Consider the following 19,558-nt stretch of genomic DNA (forward strand, 5'->3'; position numbering starts at 1 on the left):
ATTACATTAGGTCTTTTTTTGGGTGGGGGAGGATAATCTCCACTTCTTTATCCACAAGTGACTATCACTGGTGGCCCAAGTGCTGCTGTAGGTTTGATGTTGGGGATTATTTGTATACTTGAGAGAGTGCTAACTCCACCCTGAGTTAGCCCAGTGGTGGCCAGTGTTGCTCTGGTGCTTTTTATTCTACTTTCACTCTGCCTGGCCTGGCAGTTCCTTGATGTGGGACAATTACTTTGTGATGAGATCTTTTGTGATGTTCACTTAATATTTTTACTTACAAAATAGTTTGAACATATTCTCACCTTTAGATTCCTAAGAAGTAAGAAGAGGCAAATACTGTTACTGCTATTTTTTTGGGTGAACCATAGATGAAAATGATTTTTCCAGGTGGACAGAATTAAGATTACAAATCCTGTTTCATGAAGATGCCCACTGTTCTCATTTTGTTTGCTTTTTATTCTGCTTTTACTGTAAACACTACCTTAGACTTGTGCCTTTTTCTTCTTTTCTTCAAAATATTGGCCGACAGGTTTGTCTATGGTACCTTTAAAATAAGTAGAGAGTATAAATCCATAGGCAGACACACAACTCATGGCTTTTTGTTTAAACCTTTAATTTGAATTATTGCACATAAATTTTCCTTTTCAGTCACTTCCATCTTCTTACATTAGGAGAATAGAACAAGATTTAGTTTTTAATAAGATACATTGAAAACTGAGTGTAGTTTTATCTTTGAACTTAGTGTCTCTGAACATAATAGTAATAGCTTGCTCTTGAATGGGGTTCAAATTAGTTTTATTTCATCATATTCTGCATAGCAGTGACTTATGTAGTAAGAACACTCCAGTGTATTTTGTTCTAGATTTTACCACTGGGAACAGAGGTATAATTTGAGAATGCTACTTTTCAGAAAAAGCCATTATTTCCTCTCTCTGTGTGTAGTTACCATTTAATAGCTTACATTGCTTAAATTTTTATTAAGAATTTCCTAAAGCTTTACAGGACAATTGTTGAACTTAGATGAATTATTTTTGCCTTTCTCATCCTTCAGGTTTGGCAGTTCTCTACCAGTGAACCAATCTTTTCATCCCCATGTACCTCAGCATCAGAGCAAGAAATATTTTTTGGTTCCCATGATTGCTTTATCTACTGTTGTAATATGAAAGGTCACCTCCAGTGGAAATTTGAAACTACTTCCCAGGTGTATGCGACACCGTTTGCTTTCTGTTACCAAGATTGTAGCAATGAAATGTTGCTGGCAGCAGCATCTACTGATGGGAAACTGTGGATCTTGGAATCTAAGAGTGGACGATTGCAAAGTGTGTATCAACTTCCTGGACAAGTCTTTTCTTCTCCTGTGGTCTGGGAATCAATGCTTCTTATTGGATGTAGAAATAATTATGTTTATTGTCTGGATTTGTTGGGTGGACATCAAATATAATCAAGTACAGTCCTTATTCGATTATCTGAGATATATGAAAATATTTTATCATTACAGAACATTTGGATTAGTCTTATTTTATACTAAAGATTATTTTTGCTTAAGAAACTTGTCTATGATACTTTATTGGAGAATGATCATATTTTACTTCCTATAGCAGAACAAATGCTTTTAAAAGGAATTACAGAACAAAAACATCAATTTATTTAGTAGCACTCTTTGAATTAGGCTATGGATATTTTACTTTGGGCTTTTTTCTTTTTTTTATAGACTTCTGTGAAAAAGAAGATCAGAGTTTACTTGGTGGGTTAAAAACTCAGTCCATGATGTAATACACCATTTACTTATTTACAGTGAGATCTATTAACGAAAGGTTTTCAGAGGTAGGATGTTTTTTATCAAATTAGGTTCCTTATTTAGTATGTTTAAGTGAACAAAATACCAGTATTGAACTATATCTATGTATATATTTATCTCTTCCTATAATATTTCCTTTGATTTATCCTCTTTTTTTTCCATTTTTGATATACAAATCTTGATGAATATTTTTGTGTCTGTATTTCTCAATTTATTAGATTTTGTGATTGTATGTCCTTTTTTCACTGGCTTGGAGGTAGGAAACACAACAAAAACCAGGAAAGAAAAAACTCTATGTACTTTTAAGTGTCCTGATTCTCTTAATGTGTATGGTTTGGGGCTGGACCTGCTTCTCCAGTGCCATAGTCCTTTGCTGATACCTGCATTTGCTTGGTATGAAGTTGCCCCTGGTGAATTATAGCTCCTCCTGGGAGCCAGGCCCTGTATGCAGTCTCCTCTTGCACCTGGGCTTGGTCCATGATTTGCTTTAACCAACAGAATGCAGTGGAGGTGACACTAATGTCACTTCTGAGCCCAAGATTTAAGAAGGGCTGGGCACTTCTGCTCTCATGGGATCCCAGAGCTGCCACATGAGAAGTCTGGCAGCTAGACGGAGAGGCCATGTTGTGAGGGAATGGCCCTGACGTTTACTAAGAAAACCAAGGAAGCCAGAGAACCAAGGACAGGTGAAGTCCCACACATGTGGCCCCCAGCATTCCAGCCAGCCCCCAGCTATTCAGGCCATTCTGGTGCCAGACATTTAATTTCTCACCCATAGAATCCTGAGAAATAATAAAATGGCAGTTGTTTTAAGCCACTAAGTTTTAGGGTAGTATGTTAGAGTAGGGAGTTTTAGGTGGTAGCAGCAGGGATCACTGGAGCAGAAGTTATGTCATCTTCTTTTCCACGTCACTTAAATTACTCAGATGAAAAAATGTCTCAATTTTCCTTGAAATTTCACGATATAATAGCTCAGGTAATAAAGCAGCTTTTTTTTTTTTTTTTTTTTTTTTTTTTTTTTTTTGCTATGGTACTATGAATTTAGCCACTAGTGGTAGTAATAATAATAACTATTTAGGGCATATTACATCCCAGAAACTTGTGCTCAGGCACTTAAAGTAACAAAAATGTATCCTGTTGTTCACCTTCCCTTTTCTACAGTCAACTGTGGTATCATTTAACTGGTCCATTTATTCGTCAGTAAAGTCTCAAATATCAGACATGCCAGAGTCCTTGGCTGCAAGCTATAGAAGTCAACTTAGGCTATTTTAAGCAGAAAAGAATTTTTAAAAAGAATATTGAATAGCTTGGAGAATTGCAACAAGGGCTAGAGCTATACAGCCAGGAATAATGAATGCCTGAAATCAGCATGACTGTGGCCTGGAGAAGACACAGCTGCTGTTCTTGAACCTCTAAATGCTCAGACCACTAATGCTAGATAGACAGTTACCCACCACCATCAGACTTCCTCATTGATTTCAACTGGGAGACAAATTCAGAGTCTCTTCCAATTTTAAGTGAAACAGGTTCCATGCCCCTGATAGAGTATAGGAAAGCACATATCGGGCATTTCATCTTTGGTGGTGGGAGGTGAGTGCAAGACCCATGAGTTGGGAGATTTCCCCAAACCTAGAGTGGGGATTGAGGTACAGACTGGTCAAAAAGAACAACATCTCTTCTGCCAAGTTTTAGATCAGTGCTTCTTAAATCTTTTTTTTTTTTTTTTTTTTTGAGAGTGAGAGACATAGAGGGAGACAGAATCTCACAAGGGACAGAGAGAGTGCGGAGCCCAAAGTGGGGTTCAAACTCAGGAACCATGAGATCATGACCTGAGCCAAAGTCGGATGCTTAACCAACTGTACCACCCAGATGCCCCCAGTGCTTCTTAAATCTTAATGTATTAACCACCTGAAGCTCTTGTTAGAGTGAAATGCACGTTAACAGTTGAGAGGGCTGAAAGTGTGTTTTGCTGGGCCATAATGGAACCTGAGGCAAAAAGAAAAATCAGCAATACTGATCCTGTCTTTATTTAAAATTTTGATAATTGTTCATGTTGGAATTTGTATGAATTTTTATTTTACTAAGTAATCTCTAGGCCCAGTGTAGGGCTTGAGCCTACAACCCTGAGATCAAGAGTCACATGTTCTACCGACTGAGCCAGCCAGGCGCCCCAAGTACTAATATATATTATATATGGTACCTCTATATATAATATACATTATATATAGTACCTATATATAATATACATTATATATAACATAATGTATATATATTGTGTATATATATAATGCATATATTTGTATATAATTGTATATATAATGTATATTATATATACATACATACTATATATATAATACTGTATGAAAATAGTATTTTTCTTGATTACATAGTTTGTGGCACCCAAGATGAATGCTTCACATCACTCACTTGGCCCTAGTGCAGGCCTGTGAGTCAGTAGGTCTGGCCTGGGACCCTAAGCTGCCTTTCACAAGGTCTCAGCTCTCTCAGCTCCAGCCACTGTTGCTGTTCTGGGGCCCATGTGTTGTGTAAGGAGGCTGTAGGATTGTTTTGTCTGGGATGCAGATCATTCAATTCCAATTTAGGACGGAGATAAACATTTTATTTGCCCCTACTCATTACTTATCTCTAAAACACCTAGTAAAAAATATAAGGTAGCACATAAAATGCCTTGAAATTTCTCTTTCTCAACAAAAGCTATATGAGCTTGCTTATAGTCATTGAAAATAGTAAAAACTTCAACTTGAAAAGGAAATTCCATCAGTGCTGAAGATCTTGTATGTATTTTTTATTGAAAGATCTCTTTCCTTCAATAATGGACATTTTACATTAAAACTTTATACAACCAAAAATCTCAAAATAATATTAAAATCACACTAAGATATTTTTCATTGTTGTCTCTACTTAATTTTATTATTGGTTAAAAATATTGCAAGACACTGTAACTAATGTTTCTGCTTTAAAATAAGCAATTAAACTAAATGTCACAAGAAGAGACAATGAATACATACTATAATTTGCTGATAACTGGCTAAAATGATAATAGTAATTAATGTGTAAGAAACAATTGCACTTGAAAAATTAAAAAAGTAAACAAAAACTCTCTATATATGTTTATGAACAGAGTTAATCTGTTAACCTTGCCAAGAGAAGTATGTGTTTCAAGTTTAAAAAAAAATTTAACATAGCAATCATTGATTTAAAAAAAAAAAAAGTGTTTTTGTTTTGAATTTCCCCCATAGTTTATCAGAAAAGACTGCAGCACAACTAAAGCAAAATAACACTTCATTGGTATTTAGTGCAATTTGGAGTCATTTTACATGAAATATTAAACATGTACCCTTCAGGAAGTGGTTGAAAGTAAGTGCTCTGACTGTCCCTTTCCCCAGTGTACTCTTAACTTCTAAAGACTTTCATAGGAGCTTTGTGACTAAGGCGTTTCTCCTATGTGGTATGTGAGCCAGTAGAGAGTTGACTCTTCTAAGTATTCTTCTTCAGTGATCTGATTTCTTCCCCCTGTTCTCCACCCTTACTGTGGTATTATCCAAAGCTGGCAGGATGAAAGACAAAGTTTGGAAGAATTACTGTAGCACTAGAATACCAGGGCTCTAGGTGGAAAGACTGCCATTCAAAAGGGTGTTATGTTAGTAATGAAATCACTGAAAACTAACAAATGCCTACATGTTTGATTTAGAAATGAACATCAGTGTGGAAAACATGCATTGGAATATTAATTGCTTCCCGCAGGAATAAAAAAAATTCAAGTTACACTGATTCTTAACAGTCTGATCCAGTATATATAATATTAAATCCGACTTGCAAGAGTACAACTATCCGCTTGACCACACTTGCCAGTTGCTACCATGAGGTTGAGCCATCATTTCCAAAAGATGCCTTCTATATGGTAAATGACAGAATAACAGCACATTGCATGTTGAGGGAGCTCAGCATGATGGATACTGATAAAATGTTTTTGTAGGAGAGGAAAAAGGAATGTGATTCCCCTTGCACTGAGTGAAGGATGTGTACTTGTATTGTGGAGTCAGAATCTTAAAAGTTGAATATGCTGGCACCATGAAATAGAAAGTGTGGGTTTGCTGGTATGTCTATGCTTCATGCTTGCCGTGTCCCTTCTTTGGACCACATGTGTGGAGCAACAAGGCCACTTTAGACTCTGAGATGTTTTTTAAAGGTATCAAGGTGAATGCTCAAAATTATAAATGCTCTTGAACATTTGACTCTAAATATGAATCATTCAATTACGGTAAAGAAAGAAACTTTCCATAGGAAGTCCTTAGTACAAAGGCTCCAAATCTTGGCTTCCTGTCAATTTTCCCTAAAGACCTAAGGGAATATTCAGAGACATGTAATGTCAGTAGCCTCTCCTATCTTGTAATAAATGGCTGGTTTGGGGGATGGGTTATTTTTCCTCTCTCACTTTTGCTTCTTGGGGTGAAATGAGCCTCCCTTTCAGAGTTTTAAAAGCTAGATTACACTGGAAGCAGTTTATCCCAAGGTTCTCAACCTCTGGGATGTATCAGAATTCGTCTGAAGAGTTTTGCCAGAATAGACAGTCCTGGCCCATCCTCAAAGGATCTAATTTGGTAGGTAGGACTGGGATGGAGCCAGGACATCTTAAGTACCACTGCACTAGATGGGGATTCTCAGAGACGGAAAGAGAATATGTTGCTTCCTTTCTTCATGATGGTAAATAAAAATGTTGCCTAGGAGCCAACTGGGCCAAATGTTTAATATGTTCTTAAGGGAGTCCTGGTGTGGCAGGACCTGTGGAATAGCAGTGTGGTGGACATGTGCATGTTACAGTTTCAGACCAGGGAGAATTCAGAAAAGCAGACACGGAAAGAGGTGGCAGCCAGATTGTTACGATACCTAGTTACTCACTGCATTCAGGAGAATGGGCATTATTGTTTCTATCTATATGATCCTTTCTTTCACCATTACCGTAGAAAAGGAAAGAAACCACCAAACAAATGGTAGGGTAAACTGGAGTAGAGAATCACAAACCATTACAAATATTGGCAAAAGGACATGTTGTTCTAAATGGTGTGTGGGTGTGTTATGTGTGGAGCGCTGTAGAATGGGCATGGTAGGCTCTCGTAAGAAGTTCTTAGTTTGGAGATTTTGCTTCGTGTGGTCCCTCGGATGGAAGAATGAGGAGGAGCTCAAGGCACCAGGACCTAGGATTGTGCAAATACACTCTTTACAAGGAACGCCACCAGTTCCGTTTCTAAACAATTATTTTAGAGCCTATAAAACATGCTGCTTTTCCCTAGCTTGGTTTCTTTACCTCATATAAAAAATAAATAACAAGGACAAGAGAAGAGCCAATAACTGGCAACAGGAGTGGGTTAAGAGTCACTCTACTTAATGATCTGTGGACAGTCGCTCCAGGCCTTGGCTTTCCTTTTGGCCAACGCCAGCCAAGCTGGTTCTGTTGACACGGGGGCAGCGTCTGGGGTTGAGAACCTCTTGGTGACTTCTTTGACCAGCGGTGCAGGGGGAGCTGAATCCGAAATCTCCACTGAATCGTGTTTAGAAGGAAACGAATAAGAATAAAAGTCAGAACCACATTTTGATGTATCAGAAGGGTAAGATTTCAGGGCCGGCCAACATGGCAGAAAAGTAGGGGGATCCATACTTCCCATGTCTCTCAAACAGAGAGTCTAGAAGGAAAAGAGACAGGAGTCTAACAAGGAGACACTGGGACAACCTGACGGGCTGTAGGTGGGTGATTGTGAACTAGGGGAGATAAAATGGGCCGTGTAGGCATGGAGAGGAAGGATCCTCTTCTGCAGAGAGACAAAGGGAAGAGAAAGAGTGGCTGGGGAAGTGTAGGACTGTATCTAGACAAGAGAAAAACCTCCGACCAGGATGGAGAGGGATCCCATCTCTAACTCTGGGGCCTTCGTACTGGGGCCGGCTGCCCTGTTTGTGCACCTGGGGAGGAGGGGAGCCACCGCCGGGTTCGGGGGCAGGTCAGGGACGCAGTTCACAGTAGGAGAAAGCAGTCCTCTCCCTGAAGTACTGTGGCACAGGACAAAACCAGCTGGGACCCAGGGCTGGGGTGCATGGAGCGGGAGTTTAAATCCCAGCCAAGTACCAGGGCATGGAAGTTGGCAGAGCAAGACAGACCTCCTCATCTGTGCCCACAGCACAGCAAGGACGGCGCAGTGATTTGGGACACCGGTCAGTGGAGAAGAGGCTGGGAGGTCGCCATTTTTCTCCCCACCACGACCAAGGTGGGGCCTCAGGGATGGGTTCCTGGGGCCCACAGTGGAGGTGGGACCCGCCTACACCAAACCACGCCCCTTCATGCCAGGTAACTGCATGTCTACTGGAGTGGGATAGATGCTGAGGAACCAGATGGCCCCCTCCTCCAGACTAGTGCTGCTGCATTGCCTGGATTAATTCTAGGACAATTCTTGTTATTTAGATATATTCTTCCTTCCTTTTCTCCTTATCTCTTCCCTCCTCTAGACTGGGTACTTGGTTGTTGGTTTGTTTTAGCAGACATATTTAATCCATTCTCTTGATACATGTTCTACACCACCTCCTTTCCTTTCTCTCTCTGGAATAATCAAGCCTATAGTTTCTCTAGATAATTTTATCTTCATTTCTTTTTCTCTGCCTCCTCCTTTATTTTCCTTGCTCTCTCTCTGAATTAAGCTATTTAGTCTCTCTGCCTGGTCAATGTTTATTTTTTCCTTTACCCTGCCCCTGTCATTTCTCTCTTTGTATGTGCTCTTCCATCAGCACCACCTCCACCCTGTTCTTTACTTGTAGCTGGTGTTTCTGGTTTTTTGCTTTTTGATTGTTTTTGTTTGTTTGTTTCATTTGTGTGATTGCATGTTTTTCTTTCCTGTTTATCTGTTTTCCTTTCCACAGCTACTTCAAGGAACAAATCAAAGCACACCTGGTGGAGGGTCCAAAACATCACTACAAGTAGGGAAATAAAATAACCAAAGTTACAACAACAGAGAGCAAGTAACTCTCCAAAACACACCTCCTGAAGGGCCAGGCCCTGGACAGTGTATGACCTCCTCTTTAATAAAGCAGTGCTCACAGGTGCAGAGCACATAACAAGCTTTTAAAACCCACAAGGGATAGAAAACTAGCCAAAATGACGAAACGGAAGAATTCTCCTCAAATTCCAGGAAGGAGTGGCCACTAAAGAATTGATCAAAACAGATATAAGCAATATAAATGAACAAGAATTTAGAAAAATAGTCATAAGATCAATCACTGGGCTTGAAAAAGGCATAGAAGACAGCAGAGAATCTACTGATGCAGAGATCAAGGAACTAAAAAATAGTCATGATGAATTGAAAAATGCTATAAATGAGGTGCAAAATGGAAGCAGTCACAGCATGGATTGAAGAGGCAGAGGGGAGAAGAGGTGAATTAGAAGATAACATGGAAAAAGAGGAAGCTAAGAGATTTTAAAAAAAAAGTCCAGGATCACCAGGGGAGAATTAGAGAACTAACTGATTCAATCAAATGGAACAATATCCATATCATAGGAGTTCCAGAAGAAGAAGAGAGAGAAAGAAAGGGGCTGAAGGTGTACTTGAACAAATCAGAGCTGAGAACTTTTCCAATCCAGGGAACGAAACAGACCTTGAAATCCAAGAGGCACAGAGAACTCCCTTCAGACGTAACTTGAATCAATTTACTGCACGACATATCATAATGAAACTGGCAAAATATAAGGATAAAGAGAAAATTCTGAAAGCAGCTAGGGATAAACAGGTCTTAACATACAAAGGTAGACACATAAGGGTAGTAGCAGACCTATCTACTGGAACTTGGCAGACCAGAAAGGAATGGCAGGAGATCTTCAATGTGATGAACAGGAAAAATATGCAACCAGTAATCCTTTATCCAGCAAGCCTGTCATTCAGAATAGAAGGAGAGATAAAGGTCTTCCCAAACAAAAACTGAAGGAATTCATCCATCATAACTAAACCAGCTCTACAAGAGATCCTAAGGGGGATTCTGTGAGTGAAATGTTACAAGGACCACAAAGTACCAGAGACATCACTACAACCATGAAACCTACAGATTAACACAGTGACTCTAAACCCCTATCTTTCAATAATAACACTGAATGTAAATGGACTAAATGCTCCAAAAGACAGAGGGTATCAGAATGGATTAAAAAATAAGACCCATTTTTTTCCTGTCTACAAGAGACCCATTTTAGACCTGAGGACACCTTCAGATTGAAAGTGAGGGGTTGAAGAACTATCTATCATGTACTGGAAGTCAAAAGAAAGCTGGAAAGCCATAATTATTTCAGAAAAACTAGACTTTAAAGTCCGCAACAAGAGATGAAGAATGGCATTGTATAATAATTATGGGGTCTATCCAGCAGGAAGAGCTAACAATTACAAATATCTATGCACTGAATTCGGGAACACCCAAATACATAAAACAATCACAAACATAAGTAATCTTACTGGTAAGAATGTGTTAATTGTAGGGGACTTTAATACTGCACTTATAACAATGGACAGATCATCTAGACAGAAAATCAGTAAAGAAACAATGGCCCTGAATGAAACACTGGACCAGATGGACTTGACAGATATACTTAGAACTCTACATCCTGAAGCAGCAGAATATACTTTCTTCTTGAGTGCACATGGAACATTCTCCAAGCTAGATCACATTCTGGGTTACAAAACAGCCCTCAATAAATATAAAAAAATTGAGATCATACCATTCACACTTCCAGATCACAGTGCTATGAAAATTGAAATCAACCACAGGAAAAAGTCTGGAAAATCTCCAAAAGCATGGAGGTTAAATAACATCCTACTAAAGAACGAATGGGTCAACCAGGCAGTTAGAGAAAAAATACATGGAAACAAATGAAAATGAAACCACAACAATCCAAACCCTTTGGGATGCAGCAAAGGCAGTCCTAAGAGGAAAATGGCCTATCTCAAGAAACAAGAAAAATCCCAAATACAAAATCTAACTGCACACCTAAAGGAACTAGAAGCAGAACAGCAAAGACACCTCAAACCCAGCAGAAGAAGAGAAATAATAAAGATCAGAGCAGAAATAAACAATATAGAATCTAAAAAAACTGCAGAGCAGATCAATGAAACCAAGAGTTGGCTTTTTGAAAAAATAAAATTGATAAACCTCTAGCTAGGCTTCTCAAAAAGAAAAAGGAGATGACCCAAATAGATAAAATCATGAATGAAAATGGATGTATTACAACCAATGCCTCAGAAATACAAGCAATTTATCAAGGAATACTATGAAAAATTGTATGCCAGCAAACTGGACAAACGGGAAGAAATAGAAAATTTGAACAGACCCATAACTAGTGAAGAAACTGAATCAGTTATCAAATCTCCCAACAAATAAAGAGTCCTGGACCAGTTGGCTTCCCTGGGGAATTCTACCATACATTCAACACAGAGTTGATACCTATCCTCAAGCTGTTCCAAAAAATAGAAATGGAAGGAAAACTTTGGGACTCAACTCATTCTATGAAGCCAGCATTACTTTGATTCCCAAACCAGACAGAAACCCAGCAAAAAAAGAGAACTATAGGCCAATATCCCTGCTGAATATGGATGCAAAAATTCTCAACAAGATACTAGCAAGTCAAATTCAACAGCATATAAAAAGAATTATTCACTATGATCAAGTGGAATTCATTCTTGGGCTGCAGGGCTGGTTCAATATTCGCAAATCAATCAATGTGATACATCACATTAATAGAAGAAAGGAAAAGAACCATATGATCCTGTCAATAGATGCAGAAAAAGCATTTGGCAAAATACAGCATCCTTTCTTAATAAAAACCGTCAAAGTCAAGATAGAAGGAACATACTTAAACATCATAAAAGCAACTTATGAAAAGCCCACAGCTAATATCATCCTCAATAGGGAAAAACTGAGAGCTTTCCCCCTGAGATCAGGAACATGACAGGGATGTCCACTCTCACTGCTGTTGTTTAACATAGTGTTGGAAGTGCTAGCATCAGCAATCAGACAACAAAAGGAAATCAAAGGCATCAGAATTGGCAAAGAAGAGGGTGCCTGGGTGGCTCAGTCAGTTAAATGTCCAACTCTGGCTCAGGTCATGATCTCATGGTCTGTGAGTTCAAGCCCTGTGTCGGGCTCTGTGCTGACAGCTCAGAGCCTGGAGCCTGCTTCAGATTCTGTGTCTCCTTCTCTCTCTGTCCCTTCCCCACTCACACTCTGTCTCTCTCCCTCTCTCAAAGATAAACATTAAAAAAAAATTAAAAAGAAAAATTGGCAAAGAAGAAGTCAAACTGTCACTTTTTGCAGATGACATGATACTCTACATGGAAAACCCAATAGACTCCACCCAAAAGTCTGCTAGAAGGGATACATGAATTCAGCAAAATTGCAGGGTACAAAATCAATGTATCGAAATCTTGCATTTTTATATACCAATAATGAAGCAACAGAAAGAGAAATAAAGAAACTGATCCCATTTACAATTGCACCAAGAACCATAAAATACCTCGGAATAAACCTAACCAAAGATGTACAAGATCTGTATGCTGAAAACTATAGAAAGTTTATGAAGGAAATTGAAGAAGTCACAAAGAATTGGAAAAACATTCCATGCTCATGGATTGGAAGAATAAATATTATTAAAATGTTAATACTACCAAAAGCAATCTACACATTCAATGCAATCCCGATCAAAATTGCACCAGCATTCTTCTCAAAGCTAGAACAAACAATCCTAAAATTTGTATGGAACCACAAAGACCCTGAATAGCCAAAGTAATATTGAAGAAGAAAACCAAAGCGGGAGGCATCACAATCCCAGACTTTAGCCTCTACTACAAAACTGTAATCATCAAGACTGTATGGTCATTGGCACAAAAACAGACAGACCAATGGAATAGAATAGGGAACCCAGAATTGGACCCACAAATGTATGGCCAACTAATCTTTGACAAAGCAGGAAAGAACATCCAGTGGAAAAAAGAAAGTCTCTTTAACAAATGGTGCTGGGAGATCTGGACAGCAACATGCAGAAGATTGAAACTAGACCACTTTCTTACAGCATACATAAAAATAAACTCCAAATGGATGAAAGACGACCTGAATGTGAGACAGGAAACCATCAAAACCTTAGAGGAGAAAGCAGGCAACAACCTCTTTGACCTCAGCTACAACAATTTCATGCTCGACCTGTCTCCAAAGACAAGGGAATTAAAACAAAGATGAACTATTGGGACCTCATCAAGATAAAAAGTTTCTGCACTGCAAAGGAAACAATCAACAAAACTAAAAGGCAACCAATGGAATGGGAAAAGATATTTGCAAATGACATATTGGATAAAGGGCTAGTATCTAAAATCTATACAGAATCACCATACTCCACACCTGAAAAACAAATGATCCAGTGAAGAAATGAAAGACACGAATAGACAGTTCTCCAAACAAGACATCTAGATGGCCAACAGACACATGAAATGATGCTCAACGTCACTCATCATCAGGGAAGTAAAAATCAAAGCCACGCTGAGATACTACCTCATGCCAGTCAGAGCAGCTAAAATGAACAAATCAGGAAAACACAGATGCTGGCGAGGATGTGGAGAAACGGGAACCCTCTTGCACTGCTAATGGATTCATGCAAACTGGTGCAGCCGCTCTGGAAAACAGTGTGGAGGTTCCTCAAAAAATTAAAAATAGAACTACCCTATGACCCAGCAATAGCACTGCTAGGAATTTAACCAAGGGATACAGGAGTGCTGATGTATAGGGGCACTTGTACCCCAATGTTTATAGCAGCACTTTCAACAATAGCCAAATTATGGAAAGAGACTAAATGTCCATCAGCTGATGAATGGATAAAGAAACTGTGTTTATGTACACAATGGAATACTACGTGGCAATGAGAAAGAACGAAATCTAGCCATCTGAAGCAACATGGATGGAACTGGAGGGTATTATGCTAAGTGAAATAAGTCAGAGAAAGATACCATATGTTTTCACTCATACGTGGATCTTGAGAAACTTAATAGAAGACCATGGGGGAGGGGAAGGGGGGAAAAGTTACAAACAGAGAGGGAGGGAGGCAAACCATAAGAGACTCTTAAAAACTGAGAATAAACTGAGGGTTGGTGGAGGAGAGAGGCAAGTGGGTGATGGGCATTGACAAGGGATGAGCTCATTGTTGGGATGAGCACTGGGTGTTGTATGGAAACCAATTTGACAATAAATTATATTAAAATAAAAGTAAAAGACTCAGAAAGGAAAACCCAGTGAAACACTGGGCATCTTTAGTGAGAACAATTAGGGGAAGAAAGTGGGTGATCATAACTGTTACATACAGAATTAGAATATGGTTGGTTTTAATTTCACAGTTTCTAGAAGCCTAAGTTTTTGTGCACAGCTCTGCCTACATGATAATAAGAAATAAAAGGTAAATGTTGTCATTCTAGCTATACAACCAGTCAATTCCAGGAAGAAAAAGATCAAACCAGCAGTTTGAACTTATCAAACTGGTGAGGTCAGAAGCTCCCCTCTGTACCAAGCTCTCGCTGGGGGCCTCCACTCCCTACCGGCTCTCTAGACTTTCAGGCTGGCCTCACAATTCCAACACTTGTTTTATCAGATCTTAGAGACCTCCTAAGGTGAGGGATCTTGGCTTCTCTCTGAGTCCTATTTACTGCCCATGGCGATGGCCTACACAGAATGAGAACTCTACAAATACTGACTGAAAAGACGAATACAAAAATAAAGGTTTGCTTTATTAAGCTGTAGCCACTCTGAACTGCATTAACTCTTTAGAGCGTCCAAGAAGTCTGTCAGAGAAAGGTATGTGATCTCTGACTCTGGAACTTTATTTTGAAAGAATGATCTTGGTGGCACACCCGTTTGTTTAGAACCTTCAATTCTTGGGTGTCAGATCAAATGAAATTATGCCCATGGAGGTTATTGAGAAATTATACGGTGCTCCAAAGTGGTTTTCAAATATAAAGGCTTTTTCTCTCCTCACCAAAATATTAAGTATAGCGTTAGTGGTTGAGACCTCTTTCCATTTCCATACCCAAGCTGGCAGGTAACAAAGGCATTACAAAGTCTAGATCTGGGGGGTGGGTGCCCTCTAGGGAACAGGGTTGCTCAGAAGGGAAAACAGGCCCTGTTAACCTCTGGGAGGAAGCTTGTTCCCATTCATATCCCTCCTTCAAGTGATTTGTAACAAGGTAACAGTTGGAAACATGACCAATCATTTTAATAGAATAAAGAAATTTTTTTAATGTGTGTCTTTTATATGTCATGAATAGGAAACCCTGCTGTTAATTAATGTGGTCAGAAACTTGCTTTCTGAATCCCCATCAGTGAGCAGAGACCTTCCCACTTTGCCTGGAGTATCTGAGCCCCATGGGTCACTGATTCAGAGAAGCAGCTTCCAGTTCCAGCTAGGTGCAGAGCCCCAAGCAGGGGTTTTCAGATTTAGCCTCCACAAATTTAAGTTTATTGTGTCAAAGGAAACTGGACCCTGAGTGCACTTTTCAGCTCAGGTTTGATGTGAACCCCTCTACATACAACCCTGTGCTGCTCTGAGCCCGTCAAAACCCCACATCGCTTAAATTTTACCTAAACTTCACCCTTTTCCCCCCAAATCCTCTGATAATCTTGCCTCTTCCTTTCTTTAGGTGGTTCTTCTGGTACATGGTCTCCCTTACAGGAGAGCAAGTTAGCAAACCTCATTTTGTTGGGGCTACAGGCAGCGGGGTGTCGGAGCGGGAGGGCTTGTTTGATGTCCAGGAATTTAGGGAGCCAGGTGACACCACACTGGTAGCCTGGAACTGGCTGCAGTGGGAGGATTTACCCCACGAAAACTCAAATGCTAAAATCAGAGGTCTCCCCAGTCCCTGAAGGGTGACCGTTAACCATTTACCACCATACCACTGGTGATGGGGAGCTGCTGGTGGTCTTTACCAGAAGTGCTTTCTCAAAGCTGACCTCTGGGGCTGTGAAGAGCCTCGCACGCTGTGCCCGTTCCCAAACTCAAGGATGTAAAGTGGCTGTGAGAAGACAAGCCTGTCACCGCAGTTACACGGAATCCGACCTGCTCTCCCTACCTGTCACAGATGTGGGAAGAGTGTTGGCCTTTTTCAGCTGTTCCCTGCGCTCAAGCCTGGACGCTGCGGTCTCCGGCTTCTTCTCCTCCAGCTGTGGGCTGTGCTTGTGCAAGGAGCCTGCTCTGCTGATACTGCTGCTTCCAGCCTGCAGGATGACACCGACCTGGGTGGGCAGAGAGTCAGGGCAAGTGTGTGTTCAACCTCAGGACACGGAAAGACTGACCGTGCAAGGCCTTGGGGGGGCTTCTGCCTGCCAGCCCCCAACCTCTGCCTCTGAAGGAGAAACGGGACTGCACTTGGGAGCAATGCGTGGCCAACCATGATGCCAGCCATGGAGCAGCTCAAGACAAAGGTCCCAAAAGAGGGAAAGCCACTTTTGTAGGAGTCCCAGTGAACAGACTATAAAATCAGGGCCACAGAGCAAGACTCCTGATTCTTCTCCCAGCTCACTGCTCAAATGTATTCACTTTCCTATTTCTCACATAACTGCAGTGTGTGTGGATCACTGCTAATAATCACGGACTCTACCAAATCAGATTAACCTAACTGAGAGCACAAGGAAACCAAACAAAATTACTACTTGAAAACACTTCCTGGTTTAATGGTTGTCAATTTATTTACTGCTCTACCCTAAGCATTCACCACTCCCAGCTAGCTTTTTTTTTTTTAAACCCTTGTGACCTACCTAAAAGATAGCCAAACTCGAGAAGGAAAAGTTAAAGCGGAAGACCAGGCTACTCACGTTCTCTCTGGAGAGCTTTTCTGCCTGTTTGGCCTCCCTGGCTTGCTTCCTCTCCTCTCGAGTAGCTTGCTGCTCCCGAAACCCCTTCTGTTTCTGCAGTGCTAACGTTATCCACAGTGGCTGCGCAGTTTCAACCTTCTCCGCAAGTTTGGAGCCATCTAACGAGTGCCTGCTCTGAAGAACAGGCTTTTCTGGGGACAAAAAAAAGACTGCTATTCCGATTTATATGATGTATCTGGGGGTGTCTGGCTGGCTCAGTTGGTAGAGCTGTGGCTCATGATCTCGGAGTCATGACTTCGAGTCCCACATTAGGCGTAGAGATTAAACTTTAAAAAAAAATTAAAAAGCAGTATACATTTGATCTTCATGCCCATTTCTAGAACACAGTAAAACCCTTGGAATTTCCTAAGTGATGAGAGCATAAGGTGTCCCTCATTCCGTTAATGAGATGACTTTGGGACCATCCTTAAGGCTGGGGGCTGGTTGCCAGAGGAGCCAACCATGTGATCAGGTTTGAATCTTTCGTTCCCACCCCCCAACCTCTGGGGAGGGGAGCAGGATTAGAGGCTGATTTCAATTGCCAATGGCTGATGAGTTAATTGGTCATGCATATATAGTGAAACCTCCATAAAAACCCAAAAGGACAGGGTTCAGGGAGTTTCCAGCTGGTGAACACATGGAGATTTGTGGGGAGAGGTGTCCTTTGAGGGCATGCAAGCTTCATGCCCCTTCCCCATACCCTGTCCTTATGGATCATTTCCATCTGTCTGTTCCTGAGTTACATCCTTTTATAATAAACTGGTTATCTAATAAGTAAATAGTTTCCCTGAGTTCTGTGAGGCGCTCTTCCAAATTAACTGAACCCAAGGAGGGGGTCATGGGAATCTCTGATTTAAGTTGGTCAGAAGCATAGGTGATGACCTGGATGTGGGAATGGCATCTGAAGTGGGGACAGTCTTGTGGGACAGGTAGACAGCATCAGAACTGATATGAATGATATGAAATGTAAGAAAGCCAGCTAGTATCTGAGGACGGGCTGATGGTGTGGAGACCCGCCCCCCCCCCCCCCCCCCCCCCCCCCCCCCCCCCCCCCCCCCCCCCGCCCACCTCACTGACCTCACTGGAATAGTGATCAGAACTGGTAAAGGCAAGGATACCTGGGTGGCTCAGTCAGTTGAGCATCCAACTTCGGCTCAGGTCATGATCTCGTGGTTCATGAGTTCAAGCCCCACATTGGGCTCACTGTTGTCAGTCTGTCAGCACACAGCCCGCTTCAGATCCTCTGTCCCCCTCTCCCTACCCCTACCCTGCTTGCAGTCTCCCAAAAAATAAATATTAAAAAAAAAAACTGGTAAAGGCAAAGGGAGGTTTACAGTGAAACTGCTCACTTACCTTGATCCTTCACCCCTTAGAACTAGTGACATGAAATATTCAACTGTCCGTTCCTAACACGAACTCTGCACTGATGCCTGAGGGACTTCTCTGGGTGGAGAGGTAATATTTCTTATCAACAGAAAAAGAGAAGTCTTTTCCTTCCCTCAAAATGGGACTAGAAATACAATCCCCAGTGTCAGAAAATCTCAAGCCTACAGGGGACCCAGGCTGCTATTTGATTTATTATTCTTATTTACTGCTTTATTTAACCCCTTCCCAAACATCCTACCCAGTGTATGAACGAGGTAAAAAGGGTGCTGCTCGATCTATCCCATGAGACTGCTGAGGGCAGTGGGGCTCTGAGGAATGAAGTAGGAAACTGTGATTTTGGTCCAATGTTCTCTTTTGACAGAGTGAGTATGAGGGGCCACAGCAATCCAGTGCGGTGCCCCAGGTCACCCAGCGGTTAGTGCACAGGCTGAAGTTTGAGCCTAGGACTCCTGACTTCCAGTCTGAGCTTTTCCTGTGGTTGACTGTCTTGCCTATGCAATGGGGTAAACACACTTCACAGGTGGCTGGAATCAGAGGTTGAGCAACTGGACTCTTAAATTGAGCAGCCCTGGGCTTGACCTTGTGTGACCTTAGAAAAGCTACTTAACTTCTCTAAGGTCTTCTAATCCATAAAGTGGAGGTGACAATGGCACATGCCTCATCAGACTGCCGTGAAGATTAAGAGATCCTGGGTATCATACTAACCAGTTGGCAGATAGAAACCACTCTACAAAAGTGACCTGTACTTACTATTTATGTCTATGGAATCATCCCCTTCTTTTCCTCACGTAAAAATTAAGCCCTTTTATAGATAACCATTCCATCAATGAGTCCTTTACTACCTCAAATGAAAAGGGCTCACTATAGACCTGTTCTTTGGAAATTCACTACAAGTTTACACATTGATGATCCAGAACCTTACCAACCAGGGCTCTCATTGATTTGACTTTTTATTGAGGAGAAAGAACCAAAGTAAAATCAAATTAAGAATTCAAGCACAAAAAGGAGGCAGATTCTGCTTTTCTATACCTTTAGACCTATAATACTCTACAAAGAATTCCTATTTACAATGAGTCTTGGTCATTATGCTCTCCCTAGTCATCAAATAAAGTTTCAGCTATGATCTAACACAGTAAAGAAAAGTGACACATTTCAGAAGTATTAAAAAAAAACCTGAAAGGTATTTTTAGTTAATTGTTAGTTAACAAAACAAAAACAAAAACAAAAAATACAAATACACTAGACCCTTGAACAACATGGGTTTGAATTGGCCAAGTCTACTTACACACGGGTTTTTTGTTTGTTTTTTTTGAGAGAGAGAGAGCGCATGCGGGTGGGTGAGACAGGCAGAGGGAGAAAGAGAAACTTAAGCATGCTCCATGTCCAACGAGGAGCCCAACATGGGACTCAATCCCATGTGATCCCAGAATTACAACTTGAGCTGAAATC

General features: G+C 40.9%; 2 protein-coding genes across 8 annotated transcripts in view; one reads left to right on the plus strand and one right to left on the minus strand.

The window, feature by feature from the left end:
- The window catches only part of AASDH (aminoadipate-semialdehyde dehydrogenase), a 50,093-nt gene extending 47,993 nt beyond the window's left edge, over nucleotides 1-2,100 (plus strand). For 3 of the 4 annotated variants that reach the window (XM_043604431.1, XM_043604448.1, XM_043604453.1), the window contains one exon: nucleotides 1,055-1,548. In XM_043604431.1, coding sequence (XP_043460366.1) covers nucleotides 1,055-1,444 — 390 coding nt within the window. In that variant the 3' untranslated portion in view covers nucleotides 1,445-1,548. Of the gene's footprint in view, nucleotides 1-1,054; nucleotides 1,549-1,714 lie in introns of those variants that run through there. The other variant, XM_043604439.1, reaches the window with a different exon arrangement.
- A 2,987-nt stretch (nucleotides 2,101-5,087) lies between these two features.
- The window catches only part of CRACD (capping protein inhibiting regulator of actin dynamics), a 280,272-nt gene continuing 265,801 nt past the window's right edge, over nucleotides 5,088-19,558 (minus strand). For all 4 annotated transcript variants that reach the window (XM_043604484.1, XM_043604461.1, XM_043604469.1 and 1 more), the window contains 3 exons: nucleotides 16,685-16,875; nucleotides 15,943-16,105; nucleotides 5,088-7,361 (listed from right to left, as the gene is read on the minus strand). In XM_043604484.1, the coding sequence (XP_043460419.1) occupies nucleotides 7,201-7,361; nucleotides 15,943-16,105; nucleotides 16,685-16,875 (515 nt within the window). In that variant the 3' untranslated portion in view covers nucleotides 5,088-7,200. The remainder of the gene's footprint in view (nucleotides 7,362-15,942; nucleotides 16,106-16,684; nucleotides 16,876-19,558) is intronic.

Source organism: Prionailurus bengalensis, chromosome B1 (assembly GCF_016509475.1).
Source record: "Prionailurus bengalensis isolate Pbe53 chromosome B1, Fcat_Pben_1.1_paternal_pri, whole genome shotgun sequence".
NCBI classification, from domain to species: Eukaryota; Metazoa; Chordata; class Mammalia; order Carnivora; family Felidae; genus Prionailurus; species Prionailurus bengalensis.